Raw genomic sequence first — 17,549 nt, 5'->3', positions numbered from 1 at the left:
TGAGTTTGGAGAATGGCTGGCATTTTCCTGAGAGGTTCGAGATGAACCGACGGATATAAGCTAACCGCCCTTGCAATCCTCTGAGCTCCTTAAGGTTTCTCGGAGGTTGCAATTCATTAATTGCCTTTACCTTATCAGGGTCGATGTAAATACCTTTGGTAGTGACAACAAATCCTAGGAATTTACCACTGGACATTCCGAGGAAAGACTTGGTAGGATTCATCTTCAATTGATGGGCTCGCATCAGGTCGAACATGGTCTTCAAGTCTTTAATGTGATCCTTCTTATCACGACTTTTCACAACCAAATCATCCACGTAGCACTCGACAGTCTTCCGGAGATGCTCCTGAAAAATCTTCGACATGGCTCTCTGGTATGTGGCACCTGCGTTTTTTAAACCGAAGGGCATGACCGTGTAGCAGAAAACGCCGAGGGGTGTTCTAAACGCGGTATGCTTTTCGTCATCTGGATGCATCTTTATTTGATTATAACCAGAGAAACCATCCATGAAAGACATCCTTTCGAACCCGCACGTATTGTCGATGATGACATCCGTGATAGGAAGGGGAAAATCGTCTTTTGGGCATGCAGCGTTGAGGTCTCGAAAGTCGATGCAAATCCTGACCTTCCCGTTCTTCTTAAGAACTGGGACAATATTGGCAAGCCACTCTGGATGCTGCTCTTCCCTAACGAAGCCCGAGTCAATAAGCTTTTTAACTTCGGTCTCGATTGCTTCCATCATTTGCGGACGAAACCGTCTTTGTTGTTGTTTGACAGGTTTGACATCCGTCTTGATATTGAGACGATGCACTGCTACATTTGGATCGAGCCCTGGCATGTCTTCATAATTCCAGGCAAACACATCGATGTATTCCCTAATAAGAGAGATTAACTCCTCTTTCTCTTCAGGCGGGAGGTTGTCTCTAATGAATATAGGTTTTGGATTATCTTCGCTACCCATATTCACCTGGAGTACTTGATCTTCGGTAGGAGGTTCTCTTTGTTCGAACCTATCACCATACTACATGTTTAGGAGATGAACCTAAGGATCTTCCCATGTCGGCATCTGGTCGTCCTCCTCTATTGTGGTAGGATCGACCGTAACCATGTTCGAGTGTCGGAATCCCAAGTCGAAGAGTCAGAAGAGTATCCGTTTCTAGCTTTGTTAGCAATTTGATCGATGATTTGCCAGCAGCACTCATCGTCGGATGAGGAGACATAACCCAAACCTCTTTTGTAGCGATAATAATCATCGGGTTTTCCCTTTGGTACATAGGCCATCCGAGGTGGAACTCGCGGACCTCGACCAAAGCAAAGACCCTCTCCGAGTGTGAAGTCATATCCATACTTCTCCATTAGATCGCGCGCTTTTGCGTCATACATGAATAAGTGAGGAGCAGGTTTATCATCATCATCTTCCTCTTCTAAGAAGTGATCGGGTATTGGAGCTTCTTTTCCTTTGCCGTAGACGACTTCTTTTTCACCCCCTATTCCCGCGGGGATGACAAGTGTTGCTCCGCATGGATCTTGTACCTGCTTTTTCGTCATGCAAAATGATTGAAGAGGTATATACAAATCAGGGTTATCATAAAGCTTTTTAGTGACATTATCAAGACACATCGAGTACTCTAAATCATCGTTTATTGATAGTTCTTCGGCAAGTTGCCAATTACAACTACTTTCCGATGATTTATCATCGTCAAGATTGATTACAATGGGTACAATGTCATTAAGTACAAAACCACCATCATAATCAAACCCAGTTTCGGTGTTGTAGGCATATAAAATTGCTTATAGGTCCCTTAGCACAGCTCGGCACAAACCGACGAACCAACGAGGCGACGAGATCAACGAATCGCACGCAAGTAACGAAATACGTCCATTCGCGTGTGGGATCAAGCCAAGTGTTCGAAGAGTCAACGAGTCATCCAACCAAGGGCAGACTCGGACGAATCACGATCGAATCAAGATCAATTTCGGACTCGAACTCAGAAGCGGATTTACTGCCAAATCAGGAATCCAATTTACTGCCAAATCAGATCATCAAATCAGAGTCTCAGGTCAACCGAAACACGGACAAACGAGACAACGGAAAACGACTCGAAAAAGTCGGAAAACACCGCCCGCGGGGGCTCGGCCAAAGCCGAGCCACCTCAAGGTGGCTCGGCCAAGGCCGAGCCACCTTGAGGTGGCTCGGTGGCTCGGTGGCCGAGCCACCTCGGGGTGGCTCGGTGGCCGAGCCACCTCGGGGTGGCTCGGCCATGAGCCGAGCCACCTCTGGGTGGCTCGGCACAGTGCCGGCCACCCAGAGGTGGCCGACAGTGGCCAGAGGTGGCCGACATTTCCCTTTTTGCAGCCACTGTCCTGAGAGCCTATAAATAGGCCTAGAGATGTTCATTTTCAGAGGTCGAACTTTCAAGAGCCGAAACTCTGCCGGATTGAAGAGTGAACTCGGAGCTTTGAAGACCAGAAGACTTGCACATTCGGATCTGATCCTCGGCGACCATCCACGTCAGAAAAGGCAGGATCTCGAGAGGAAGAAAGAACAGATCTGAGATCTACACGAGACTACACTCCAGATCTAAGCTTGGTCTTAGATCTCGAGATCTGAGCGATTATTCCCTTGGTGGATTAATCCCTCCCGGCTATTATTCCCTTCGTGGAATAATACCCGCATACTCGTGTAGATCCGACCGGATCTAGATCGCGCGGTGGTCCACGGATTAACCCCGGCGTCGGCAAAGAACCCACACAAGCAAGCAACCGCAAAACAGGAGCTTGCGATTTGTTCACAAGAGGAAAGTTGTAATTTTTATTTTTTTCTTTGATTTAGTTGTAACCGGATCTATAAAAGACCGGATCTTTGTAACCCAAGATGACAATCATATCAATGAAAAAGAAAACAGTTTTCCACGCGAACAATTAGTGGCTTCTGGGGCTGCTGTTGCCATCTTGATTGTTGAGGCGCCTTTTGTTGCTGTTGTTGCGGTTGTGCTTGCACCTCGAATGTTTGATTCGCGTCCACAGCATTCGCATGTGCTTTTCCCTTAGGGACAAAGTTCTGTTGCGGGGCATTATTAGCTATTTGGCCCCTTTCCACCTTCTTCCTTTTAAGGAATCGCTCGGCTCGTTCTCCTCGCACTTTCAAGTCCTTCCAGGTCTTTGGTGGCGCCATTCCCATAGCTTCGAGGATGTCCAATGAAAGATTATTGTGACAAGTCTCGAGGATAAAATCTTCACTGACCGGATCCCTGCAGTTCATTGCTTTGTTTCGGAATCTCTTCACAAAATTTTCGACCGTCTCACCGTTCTTCTGCTTCTCATCGAATAGTGTACCGATTGAGATTTCGGTGTCGTCATCGAAGAAGTTTGTCAGAAACATATCTTCCATGTCGTCCCAACTGCTGATACTCCCGGGCTTGAGACGGCGATACCAGTCGAAGGCTGCTCCGCGAAGAGTGCCGACGAATGACCGCACCATAAGAGGTTCATTCCCAGAAATGATTCCTAAATGAGACTTAAAATATATTAAGTGTTGGGTAGGGGAACCCTTTCCATCAAACGGCGTAAAGTTGATTAAATTAAACTTTATTAAATTGAACTTTGCCGGATATGAAATTGATTCCCACTCCCTTGGGTATGGACATGGTATGCCGGACCTTTTCACTTCTTGAGCATTCATCAACGCGTTGATTTTGCTCTCCAAGTCCTTCATCTTCTTGTCCTCACTCGTATCTGTCTTCGAGTGGTTTCGGGGAGAGGTAACATGATCTTCTTTCGTATTATCATCCGAGGGATCACCTCCATTATTGTTGTTGACGGGAGGGATGTTCATGTTGACATTTTCCTCTTCCCGTTCATTCTCATCTTGATTCGGCTAGCTGATTTGACAAAGCTCGGATTTGTTGGTCGTGCATTTGTCTCATCTCCTGCATAGCCATCTCCATTTCGATTTTGAATGCTTCTTTCTGCTTGGCTAGGGCATCTTCAAGCATCTTGCTTACTTGCTCGGCGCTAATCATAAGTGATTCGTAAGGCTGTCCCGCACTAGACGCCGTGTCATCGGATGCTATAGCCGAGTAGGAGTCTGAACCAGCATCTGACGCCTCCTCTTCCAAAGGAAGTCCCTTTTGCATTCTTTGGTAATTCTTTCGCCTATTGATCCCTAACCGCAATCGAGTCATGCGCTGGGACGCTTCGGTAAGTTGATCTGAGCTAGAGGGTCGTGTCGATTTGCCTCTGCTGGTCATATTAACAGACACTTCTAGGAATTCGTCCTCTTGGCGAACGAACTTCTTCCCACGAAAACGCCTTGGCTTGGAAATCCTTTCGAATACCGAGACTCTCTTTGGGATTTTAGAACAGCAGCATTCTGACAACACCGCCTTGATGATGTTGGCACACGGACAGTGAGGTTCCGTGTCTCGAGCATCTCTCTTTCGAGACTTACTCGCATCCCCAGCTCTATAGTACAACTCATCAGTTTGATAACTGGAGCAACCCATAGAGTGTTGGCATGACTTCCCAGGTATAACACAATCATCATCAGACGAATGTGTTTCCCTCTGGGGATATGACGCTTTATTAGCGTTTTCAAAAGTCGCTCGTTCAAGTCTACGCTTTTGCGAGCGTAAAAACTTAACGGGCTCTTGAACTTCGACACGCAACCCAATGCGGTCGGTAACAGGGGCTTTCCCTTTGTTATATTTCTTGGAGGGATTAACACGACCCCCAGTCGGGTTTGTTGTTTGGGGACTTTTCAATGGTCCCAATCGTTCCTTGACAGGTGCTTTACCTCGGTTCCCCGGTAAAGGACCGAGGCGACCTTTCAAAGGAACCCTGGATCTTGAAGGATCCATGTTCTTACCTGACTCCGCCGTAGGTGCGGGGGCAAGGGAGACGGGATCTGGATTTGATGAAGGTTGGATGGCATTTCCGTCCACCTTTGCCTTAGGCGCCGGCATTGCCTTTAGCACCCACACATGCTTGTGTTTCGACGGATTCTTGACCGTCTCTTCTTTCTGCATCTCCTCCGCTTTCTGCAGAAGGACTCGGGCATGCGCAAGCAATGCGCGGCGTTTCTTGATTCGCTCTTCGAGGGTTGAGCGAGTCCTCGTGACACGAACCCAATCGTTCGTTTCTGCCTTGGAGGAGGAGTTGGTTATGCGCCGTTGTTGCTCTTGGCGCTGTCTGGACTTTAGATCTTCATTGTAGCGGATCCCGTCCATCGATTCTGTGGCCTTGGCCAGTTGTCGCGCAAGGCGTTGGCGCCGTCTTTGGCGCGCCCTTTTTGACAGAGCCGGAGCAACTTCAACAGTCGCCTTTGTGGCGGAAGGGAGATCTGGATCTGCAGCCTCGACCTCTTTGGATGCCGCCAGGATGTCACGGGGCACGGGTGCAGCAACGGCGACGGGATCTTGGATCTTAGAGCCGGAGGTCCCGTGAGCATTTCTGGAAGATGAAGTCTTCCTATGCCTGTTTGGAGAGGCGGATCTGGAGGAGAAGGAAGAGAGGTACTCTTCAAACTTTTGTTGATCGAACTTGTATTCGATCTCTTCATTCACCCGGATCTTGAATGCCGGTTGCGTCACGACGGCCTCGGCAGCGAGGCCGTTGGCTCCCACTGTGGTCGCCAGCTTGTTTTCGTCAAAAGTTGCCTTCATCACTGATTTCATTAGAACTTCAAACGTTTACAAATGAATTCAAATAACGAAAATAAAAATTACAACTTTCTTGAAGATAAACACAAGATCCGTTTATCGTCTCTTGCTTGCGTGGGTCTTTAGCCTGTGACGGGGACGTCGATATCCGTGGACTACCTGGCAATCAGATCTGATCCAGAAAAATTGGGCAGAGCTTCGTCGATCCGCGAGGGGATCTAGAAACTTGAAGCGCCTATCTCGGCTAAAGCGAGATATTTGCTCTTCTTAGGATTACCGACGAAGGGTAATGCTAAGGAACGGATGCGGGTGATGAGGAACTCCCTTGTGTTGAAGCGCTCGACCACTCTTCACTAGACACCCCTAGGGTGTCTTGGCTTTGCCTAGACACCCCTGGGGTGTTTCGACTTTCCCGAGACACCCCGGGTGTCCCAGTTCAGCCTGAGACGCTCCGTTGCGTATGTTTGATTGTTTCCGCCGTAAATTCTTCGTCTGAACTCGGATTTGAGTGATTCCAAGTGCGTTGGAAGCTTGACGAAGAGTTCCATCCGCTCCGATGGTTGGATTATCTGTAGAGTGAACGAGATATGAAGGGCGTTGCTCTTTCTATGAACATCGCAGGGTTCCCGATTGGCCCGTGCCTTCGTTATTCCGAAATTCTATCAGCTCACGTAGTTCGTCGATTCACTTCAATCGTTCATCGACGTCAATCGAACTCCTGTGGATCGGATAGTGACGTTCATCGTCGTTTCTTTAACACTGAGCTGTTTGTGGAGACCTATGGGCAATTTTCGATGCCTACAACCCTCATCCAACCACAGATATAATTAACTGTGTGATCACTTAACATCAATAGTTAGGTGCCCACTGTGGGGCTATTTTCTTTTTCGAGAAAGCATGTCTGGTTCTGAGGATAGGGCTGATCAGTTTCACCCTATAGAACCACACCAGAGCTATGTTACTCGAGCCCAGCTTGAAGAAACAGGTCAAAAAGTTTCTCAATCTCTCTAAGAGCAATTTGTTACCTTTACTAGCGAACTTCTCAACCAGCTTCCACAGCCACACGAAGCTACCTCGACTATCCCCCCACCTTCTGGAGACCTGTGGTCGGAGACTCACCCTCCTTCCAGAGCACATCAAGTAGTCCCACCCCGGATGCCTCATGCTGCTGCCAAGCAGTTGGGGGATCGCGTTGAGTACGTGACCACGCCACCTGGTCGGTCGAATCACCCCGGAGAGCCTCACCAACGTCTTCTTTCTCATCAAGAAATCACTGGCGAGAGTCCTGGCCCTGGTCACCTTGGGGATCACACTAAGGGAGTGGTCTTTAAGATTTTCCTCCATCACCGTACCTCTCCATCCCACTCAGCTACTATAGGGGCCTCTGGCTACGATCGGGTGTACAGACCTGTCGCAGAAGCCATTGGGGGAAACACCCCTCTTTGAGATGACCTTATAAATGCCCCATGTGAGAAGTTTAAGATGCCTCACGTGAAAAAGTATAAAGGCGAGTGAGACCCCTCCTAGTATGTTCTTAACTACTATGATATGATGAGCATGCCCCAAGCATCGGAGGCAGTTATCTGTCGATGCTTGCCCATCACTCTTTTAGGAAGTGCCAAGCTCTGGTGGAACTCTCTTGAGAATAAGTCCATCAACAGCTTCCAACAACTCAGCAGGCATCCATCACTTCTTGGCTGACACCAAGCAGAAGTCGCCCCCTCGTGTGTTGATCCAGATGAGGCAAGGGCCCGGAGAGAGCCTTCGAACTTACTCCAAGAGGTTCTAGGCGAACAGGTTGGAGGTCAACGACCCAGGAAATGCAGTTGCTATGTCTGCACTCATGGCCGACTTACAGAGTAAGGAGTTAGCCGACTCGCTTACTAAGAAGTCTATCGCCAATTATGAGCAGCTGATGTCCAAAGTTCACGTGTATATGGACATGGAGGATGCCCGAGCTTATAAGGCGTCAGCCAGGGCTGCAGATACTTCCACAGCCACGACTTCAACGGCACCACTTGCCCTGTTGCCACTAGCAGCAGCAGCGGTGGCAGCGCCAAATCGGCCAGAGGGCCCCCTACGATTCTTGGATAGGTAGGAGGAAATCTGTGTGTATTTGTTCAAAAATCTAGAAAGCAAAGTGTCACTGTTAAAGAAATGTAAGAGATGGATTGAGGGTTGTAATCTTCTCTTATGATGCTTTTGTAACTCAAGTCTTTGTGTTGAGTTTGTGATGTAACCCAAATGTTCAATGGTGAATGAAGCCTTTTTATTGACCAAAAATAAAATAAAATATATGAAAAAGCTCTCATGCTGGATATAGTTTGGGCACATCAACATTCAATATATACTAACTCAAATTTTAGTTAGCATCTAATCTTCTAAAGTTTCATCCATTTTCATATCAAAATTAAATTTTTCTGTGTATGACTTTCTGGTCAATTGTATCTAGAATGATTTACTATGTTCTCATACAATTTTATTAAATATTTTTAAATAACCATTCATTTTCATATCAATTTCTAGATTAATCAAGTTCCAACCATAGTGACACAATGTTACTCTTAAAGTTTCATAATGCTTAAATAATTTTTAGAGACAATGGTTCCGCTTTGTTTTTGGCAAATATAGTTTATTTAGGTTATGGCCTCCGTTTCATAAATAGTGATAGGATTGGTGCTTTTAGTAATAAAAAATAGATGTGAAATTAGTTGCATATTAATAATTTATGCACATGAGAACTTATTTAGTGGATGACTGTTTAAAACTACATGTAATGTGCAGTTAGCATGTGTTCTATGTGAATAATGTATTTAATAAATAATTGTAAAATTAGTGAATGAAAAATATTACTTGCCTCAAATATTTTAACTCTTGTAGTTTCTTAACATGCATCACGTGCGCGCTGCATGTATTGCATACTAGTTAATAGAAAAAGTTATAAAATATTCCTTCATTCAATAAAAACAATCAAACATTTATAATTAGAAAAAGTTCTTGAAAATTGATAGATTCTCGAAGTTAAAAAACGCACTTGGAAATTTATGGATCTTAACTTCTTTCCAGGTTAACGTTCCTAAACCCTTGTCTCACCAACATTTATCTAGCTCAATAAGAATAGACAAATTCCCAATTGCGCTAGAACTTGATTTTCAAAAGTTTCTCTTAAAAAAAGAGAAATCTAAAGTCATTCATACAAAACTTCGACGCCCAAACGTCCGGAAGTCTTGTACCCAAAAAAAAAAAATTCTCAAAATTTGAATTCACTCAAAAGTAAAAACAGAGTTTGTTGTTCACGATGGTATACTATTATGAACATCTGCAAGTTACTCCTCTTTCGGTAGTTCTATACCCAAAACTTTTCACAAATAAATAAACTCAACCACTATTACAAAGATAATAATCAACCTAAAAAGGAAAAATAATTTTTTTCACTTCTAATTTTACATAAGAAGGGAAGTTAATTCATCAGCTGCATCATTCACTTTTAGAGAAGTCCCGGCCTCGACTGAAATGGGAAATTGGGCACCACTATAGCCGCGCTCTCCTTCTCCTTCTCCTTCTCCTTCTCCTTCTCCTTCTCTGTATTTGCTTTGTGATCAACATTCACCCCTTCAACTCTTGCTGTTGTTTTTTGCGTCTCGAAGCAGCAAAAGCTCATCACGCCCATCTTTGCTCTTTGCTTGATATTTGCTCCTTTGTCTTGTAGGTATAAGCTATTTCTAGTATGAAGCATGAACTATGTGCTGGTAGCCTTCATATAGGGTGAAAAAAAAAGAGGGCAATTGAAGACCACGAGGTGATTGACCAATGTTTGCTTGGTGATCAAGGAACATAGGAGAGTGGAAAGTTCCTGAAAGTTGTAGATAAGTCTAGACTTGTTTTAAGGGGGCTGTTTGGTTCCCTGTTTTTGAGGAAAATGCTCTTTTATAAGCCTGTCAAAAGTATCAAAAATATTATTTTTTGACAGACTTTCAGCCAAATTTTTTTTTAAAGGCGATTTTAAATGAAAACATGCCAAAAAGTGACACTTTTGACAGGCTTTTAAGAGATTCTTTCTTTTAAAAACAGGGAACCAAACAGCCCCTAAAGCTACAATTGCCTGGTTACCAGCGCTGGTCAGATTGGTTGCGTGGGTGCTGGGGCGCGGTGGGGTCGGGGTGGGTGGGGGGGGGGGATAGAAACCACTGATTTGGTTTTTCCTCCTCTTTTTCTTTCAGCTGAGTTGGCGGCAGTATCCTCTAACATATATTTTTTTCGATCATTTATTCGTGGTCTCTGTTTGATAACATCATCATGCTCATAGCGTTGTTTTCAGAATCAAATTATTCAATTATCCCTTCCTTTTATATGAAGACTTGGTAGCTTTGAGGAAAAGCAATTAAGGCGCTAAATGAGGAAGGTTCTCTGATGACAGTGATCTCATCTGTGTAAGAACACAAAACACGCCCTGAACTTTAGGGGTTATTGCACAAACCCTCCTAAATTTTGTTTGTCTCACGTAACCCTCCTGAAGTTCATCTTATTTCACATAACTCCCCTACATATAATTTAAGGGGAAAAAATCTTAAAATTTATCACTTGTCATTTACATGCAACACACTCCCTCCCTAAACTTTTGTGTTTTTTCTCTCAAGAAAATTTTAGTTATTTGCAAATTACAGGTAGATGAGTTAGGTGAGATAAAGTAAATTTTAGGGGGATTTTGTGAGACACCATATAGTTCTAGGAGGTTAAGTGAGATAAACGATATTTAGAGGGGTTATGTGCAAGACCCCCTATTCAGAGGGGTTTTATGAAATTAACCCAAAACCATCCATTACTTCTATTGGAAATTACGGGGCTACGCTAAACCCCTAAAACAGCAAGAAAATGCAGTAGAGAAAAGTACACTAAGATATAACGAGATTCGACAAACTTGCCTACGTCCTCGGGAGCTACACAGAAAATTTATTTATTACTTAAAGAAAAATTTACAACTTGCAAAGAGCAGATTTCAAACTCTGAGATCTCTCAATCAAAAGTCAAAAACTCGTTATTACAGATTCGCTTCAGTAACTCGTCGAATTTTTCAGCTGAAAAATCTCCGCTCAGAACTCCCCTCGGAATCATCCTCTGAGTGCTGGAGAAAATCGTGAGAAGAGAGGTTGGAGAAGAACTCAGCCGCCACTGTGTTTCTGGAGAAGATAGCACTGAAAATCTCGGTTATCTTGTGCTCTGGGTTCCCTTAAATAGGGCAACCCTAGGTTGAAAATGACAAGCTGACGACAACCTCGACAGGATGGCAATAGGCTGTTGCCAGCCATGTGTGCGCTCGACCTCGCTTGCAGGGCCGCACTCGACCTCGCCTGAAGACGAGCACTCGAGCTCGCTTGACTGGATCCCCGAGCTCGCCTGCGCCTCACCTCGCCTGACTGAATCTGACTTTCTCTAAATCGTTTCAGGCTCTAATATCAGTTGTTAGGAATTACGAGACTACGCTAAACCCCTAAAACAGCAAGAAAACGCAGTAGAGAAAAGTACATCAAGATATAACGAGGTTCGGCAAACTTGCAAACGTCCTCGGGAGCCACACAAAAAATTTATTTATTACTTAAAGAAAAAGTTACAACTTGCAAAGAGCAGATCTCAAACTCTTTGAGATCACTCAATCAAAAGTCAAAAACTCGTTACTGCAGATTCGTTACAGTAACTCGTCGAATTTTTCAGCTGAAAAATCGCCACTCAGAACTCCCCTCAGAATCACCCTCTGAGTGCTGGAGAAAATCACGAGAAGAGAGGTTGGAGAAGAACTCAGCAGGGAAACCCTATGTCGAGCTCGCCTGCAGGGCCGCACTCGACCTCGCCTATAGACGAGCGCTCGAGCTCGCCTGTAGGGACGCACTCGACCTTGCCTAAAGACGAGCGCTCGAACTCGCCTGACTGGATCCCCGAGTTCGCCTGCGCCTCACCAGCTCGCCTGCGAAGCTGCGTCACGTTGAGCTCGCCTGACTAGACCACGAGCTCGCCTGACTAGAGTCGACCTCGCCTGAAGTCATGACCTTGCCTGACGCCACGATGCCTGCAGATCTTGTCGTCAACCTCGCCTGAAGGTCTCGAGCTCGCCTACAGCTACGTCGACTTCGAGCTCGCCTGCGGAGGTTTGGATCCACACCCAGATCCAACAACTTCTTCCTTGTGAAGCGTCAAATTGTATACTTTTAATACAACACTTTCCGATTTGATAATTTTACCTTCTTGGCAACATAAGCGTTTAAAAGGATCCACAAGAAGGTTTGCATGATATCAGTTTGGTTATATAACACAGTCTAAAATGCTGGAGTGCAAAATTATAATTTCAATCATAATTATAATTTTAGGATTTTAACGTAATGAAATATAAAATTATAATTCTCATTGCTCGCTATAATTTTGCATTTTGATTCGACCAAAATAATTTCTAATGAGAAATTAGTTCAAAATCACATTGAACAATAAATTTTAAAATATAAATTATAATTCTCACTGTAGGGCAAAAAAAATGAAAGTCATGAAAGCAACGAACATTACTCGCTCACTAAAGTTATCCGACCCTCTCTGGCTCTCTGTATGGACCAAAATATTGGAATATTTGCTGTCATCCGCTTGGATGGTAACAGTCTTAGAAATGAGTGCTTTGTCCTTGCTGTAAATCTCAAAGGGAGATAAAATCTGTATGAGCTATTTCAATTTTTTTTTTAGTCATGTCTCTTGAATTTTATAAATGAACAAATATTGAAATTTATAAAAGGTTTGTGGTTAGTTTCACAAAACACCTAACTTTTAAGGTTTTGCACATAAATACATAGCCCTCCTAAACTATGAGATATACATATACAAACTTTACTCAACTAACCCCGCTACCAATAACTGCAAATAACTAATCAAATCAGTGTGAAACTTTGGGTTAACAAAAAAAAAAACATATTTCTAAAAGATATCAAGATTAAATTGACCTTCTACACCCAGACCCTTATTGCATACTGCAGTGAGACTTACTGGGTTTAACTTCATCCAACTCTACTTATCAAACACAATCAGATCTCGAGTCACTGTGATGATCGAAATTAAATAAAAAAAACATGAATACAATCTGAATAACAAAATTTACATGAAAATTTTCATCGATAAACAATCAGAAGGAAATTGAAAATTAAGCATCAGAGCAGTCCTGGCCTTGTATGGAACTGGAAATAAGGAGCAAGCTTAACAGCCTCATCAAGATTGCTCTTCTTCTTCTTCTTCTTCTTCTCCTCCTCATTTTCTTTCTCTTTCTTCTTCAAATCCTCTTTCTCTTTCTTCTTCTCCTTTTTCGCTGAATTCGATTTCGAGACTGATTCTTCTGCTTCTGATGGCTTCAGAGGAGAAACCTTAAGAAGACAAGGGCAGCAAAAAGCCATCTCTGGTTCTTCTCAACTAATTCAAGCTGATTTCTTGTTTATGTTACTAAATAGATTCTTGCGCGAGCCCTTTATACTAGATGGCTTACTTGTTGAGACATGTTTTTTCATGGAAACTACAATTACACCATTAGTACTTAATTGATAATTAGGTCAGATTTGATAGGTATACTAGCCTACTAATTAAGGTTTAGAGGATTGAACATGTTTTTAATATATGTAGAGGTTATGTAAACCACAGTTAGCAACGCCCTCTAAGTCCAACTTAGCGCTCTACTAAATTACCTTATTATACTACGAACTTGAATTGTTGATATGTGTTTCACTTTAAGCATAAAAAACAGAAACATTTACTAAGAAATAGTATTGGTTTTGTTGATGGCGATGATCAAACAGTCAATAGTATTCAGAAGATGATATGTTCGGTTCAGTGTTGATGAAGGGTTACTTTCTTCCCTAACTTTATGTTTGGTTCTTGAGTTTGGATGTCAATCAATCTGCACGTGTAGAAACTCGTAAGAGGGTGGGGATTAGCTCCCCCCGTTGTACCTCCAACGATCAAGTTAGTTGATATGAACTTGAGTAGGAAAAGTTAGTACAGTGTGTTCTTGTGTGCAGAAAAATACTCTAGGGTTCCCTCTCTGTCTTTTTCCAAAAACCCCCCCTCTAAGTTTGAATGATACATGTATTTATATCCGAAGCATGAAGGGTTAATTGGTCACTTCGGCCTAGCACAGTGAGACGGTGGCGAAGTGCGGGTTGGCAGCTGAATCGTCTTTTGCTTTGTAGGTGTCGGATGGCAACGGGAGGGTAGATCACTTTGGCATTAAATTGGAAGTGGTCAGTGGCGGGATAGTGTCCCACGTGATCCGATGAGTCATGAAGACTATCGGGGCTAGAGAAATAATGCACCTGCTATGCATTAAATGCGATGCGGACATGTAGCCATTGATGGTAGCTTCGTCGAGAAGTAAAACTGTTTCAAGGCGGTTGCAAGAAGTGTTCTGGACGAGTAGTCGAGTAGACTCTTGGTGAGCCGTCTAGGGTGAGAAGACCGACTAACACCGCCTTTCGTGTTGGCATAGAAGAATGTCGACTAAACGAATCGATTGAGTCGGACTATAGGGGATTCGGGCCATCTCTTTGAGCGGGGAAGACGTATAATAATACATCCATTTGTTTACTAATACGTCGTATGTCCAAGAGTAGGAATACTAGAACATGTTTAATGAATAGAAGTTCTATCAGAATATTCGCATGAATTAGAGAGATCTATGCCATTTCCAGATGGTAATGAATTAGTTTGGAAAGTTCGGTTTTTCTTTTTAGGGGCTATTTGGTTCGTTTTTTAACTCGGTGGAAAAGTTTCACACCGCCTCCACATCAGATTTTTCGTGGCCACGTATGATATAAGTTTTCCGTCGGTTTTTTTTCTCATCTTTGGTTCGCTAGGGTTGAAGAAGAGAAACTTGGTAAAAATCACAGCCACATCAGATTTTTTTTCTCTCCCCTAATTCCTTCCTCAATCTCGTGAAATCGATGAAAACTACAGCCACGTCGGCTTTTTGCCATATAAACAAAAGTTTTCCTTTTTTTCCATGCGAACCAAACACAAGAAAAATAAATACATTAGTTTCCCATCATTTTTTTTTTGCAAACCAAAGCGGAACAATCTATTTCTTGAAAAAGTTTAAAAAACTTAAAACTTGTGTTTTTGTATATAGAAATACATTTTCCTATATCTAGGAAACGAACCAAACAGCCCCTTATTATTAAAACCACTGCACTTGTATAAGAATGGTTTTGATAAGGATTCTCCTGGTTTTATATTAGAATGGTTTTGATAGGATTCTTCTGATTTGATATTAACTATTGACAAATCGAATTACAGGAGCTCAGCTTCATTCCAAATAACTAGTATGAGAAGTGAGGAATAACAAAAGGGTATGATTGTTATTATCAGCTGAAGAAGTGGGCTTTTTGTTGGTTTATCTCAGGTGTATTGGAGAAGATAACGAGAGAAACTTGGGAGGCAAGCTTCAAAAAGGAGCATGTGGGTCAAAGGGCGAATAGTAATAAACTCTCCTTAACGAATTGACTGGTCAAATAAGGCTGACAGCTTAGCATTAGATGCCAGGTTCTTGTGTCGGGTGCAGCTAACCCTGTCAATTTTTCACGCCAATCAAAGAATATCAAGTTGAATTTGGGCTTGGATCGGCCACGTATTCTTTAACATCTGTGTACATTTCTTGGGGATGTGAAAGCTGTTGGGATCTAATACCAATTGTTGTTAAAAACCGTGTCAAGGAACCAAACCAAACGATAATCAAAGAGGGCCAAAACCAACCAAAATCAATGCACAAACAAAACACCAATTTTAACGTGGTTCGGCAATTATCTACGTCCACGGGGCAAGAAGGGGATGAGGTTTCCATTAATAGAGAAGAAGAGTACAACTTGATATTACAAATCACTCGAAGGAACAAACTAATCTCACCAACAAAACTTGAGATTACAAATCACTCGAAGGAACAAACTAATCTCACCAACAAAGCTCTTAATCTCTCCAAATAAACCATAATCAAATAGCTCAGAAAATACCTCTTCTAATCTCACCAACAAAGCTCTTAATCTCTCCAAATAAACCATAATCAAATAGCTCAGAAAATACCTCTTTTCTGTGCTCCAAATATCCCAAACTCTTGCCTTAAGAAACTCTAGAACTTGTATTGGTGTTTATACAAACACCAAAACCAAATAAGAACAGAAAAACAATTTTGGGCCTGACCCGTTACGCGGTCGACCACCACGGTCGACCGCGACCAACGACAGAGCCTAAAATCACTTACAGGGTCTGGCGGTCGACCGCGACGGTCGACCGCGACAAACGACAGAGCCCAAAAATGTCCTACAGGGTCTCGCGGTCGACCACGGCCTCCCTGTTTGGGTCAAAAATCGCTGTTTTCATTGTGATTGAATCTATTACAACTTTAATCGTTTACAATAAACTCAAATAAAAAGTTGGTCTTTTTATAAGACATCCTTATACAATGAAAATACAAAAGATACGACTATTGTCAAACAGCGCAACGAACGTTTATCACCCGCTGCTTGCGTGGGAACTTTGCTTGTGCCGGGGACGTTAATATCCGTGGACCGCTCTTACTTCACGAAGGAAGTAATCGCTGCAGCGATGATCTCGACCAAGCGAGATCACGGCTCTTCTCGAGATTTAAGACCAAGCTTAAATCCGGAGGAATAGGGGACGGGTCTCAGATCTCCCGGACTCCACTCTTTATGCACAGTAATTTGCCAAGATCTGCTAACCTTCGCTGTAAATTCGTGGCTCCACTCTCCACTTCAGCAGCGTTTCGCCCTCTTGATTTCTTGCCCCTAAGAAATGAGTACCCGAGCTCGTATTTATAGGCTCCAGTTGATGGGTTTTGGGATCAAAACGAGTGATTCCTCCTTATCTTCAGTTAATAACTGAATAACCACAATATCAGATCAGTTGGGACGCTCAGGAACAAACAAATCCCAAGAAAAACCGTCAAAACCGAAATAGGATCAAATCTGACCGATGCGTCACCCGGTGGCTCGGCCTGGCCGAGCCACCAATTGGTGGCTCCGGCCGTTCGGCCGAGTCGTTTCGATGTGACTCGGCCGCCAGCGGTTTTTATTGGTTTTCCGGGTTTTGACTTGTTCCGTCGTTACGCGTATTTCGTCGTTTCGTTGACTTGTACGTCGTTTTGGTGGCCGATGAGCGTGCGGGCCACTTAATGGTGGTCGGTGAGCACGCGGGATACTTGGAGCTGGCTGACAAGTGCACGGACCACTTGGAAGTGGTCGGTGAGTGCACGGGCCAGTCGGTTCGCCGATTTGGTGGCCGATGAGCGTGCGGGCCACATCATCAACAGTTCGTTGATTCGCTTGTCGGTGTTAGATAATTCTCTTTGACTTAGATAAACGGCGTTCATCACATTCTCTCCGTCTCGAGCTGTGTGTGGATACCTATAGATATTTTTAGACGCCTACACTCCCAGAGTCTGTGCACGTTTGCGATCGACCGGCCTTGCGCCGCGGTCGACCGCGCAGCTCCCAAACTGACTCATGCGGATCCCAACACCTGTTCTTCATCGAAAATTCTCACGGTTTCTTCAAAAGCAACGTTGATGAAGTAACAATCATACCCTTTGTATTATTCCTTACCTTTCTATTAAGCCCGAGCTCCATTTGGATAGGCTTTCTTTGGCGACTGTAAAACGAAACTGGGGCGGGTGTGGTTTTTGTTAACAAGGTGAAGTTGATTCCAGGAGGGTTATCTAAAAGAAAACTAATTTGGAGCCAGAATTTGAAATAAAAACATTCATTCAATTCTAATCTCGTTTTTGCCAAACCAAGGTATACTAGACTATTTTTGTGAAGTTTGCCAAACACAGTCTTAGATGAGGAGCATCCATGATATTTCAAT

General features: G+C 43.5%; 1 protein-coding gene across 1 annotated transcript; it reads right to left on the bottom strand.

Moving 5' to 3' along the window:
- LOC109829409 (protein PXR1-like) lies at positions 12,723–13,117 on the bottom strand. Its single transcript, XM_020396535.1, has one exon. It carries the CDS (start codon positions 13,076–13,078, stop codon positions 12,839–12,841), a length of 240 nt encoding a protein of 79 aa, XP_020252124.1. The 5' UTR covers positions 13,079–13,117; the 3' UTR covers positions 12,723–12,838.

This window comes from Asparagus officinalis, chromosome 2 (genome assembly GCF_001876935.1).
Source record: "Asparagus officinalis chromosome 2, Aspof.V1, whole genome shotgun sequence".
Lineage (NCBI taxonomy): Eukaryota > Viridiplantae > Streptophyta > Magnoliopsida > Asparagales > Asparagaceae > Asparagus > Asparagus officinalis.
Note: the sequence above shows the minus strand (reverse complement) of the source record. Positions and strands in the feature narration are given on the sequence as shown.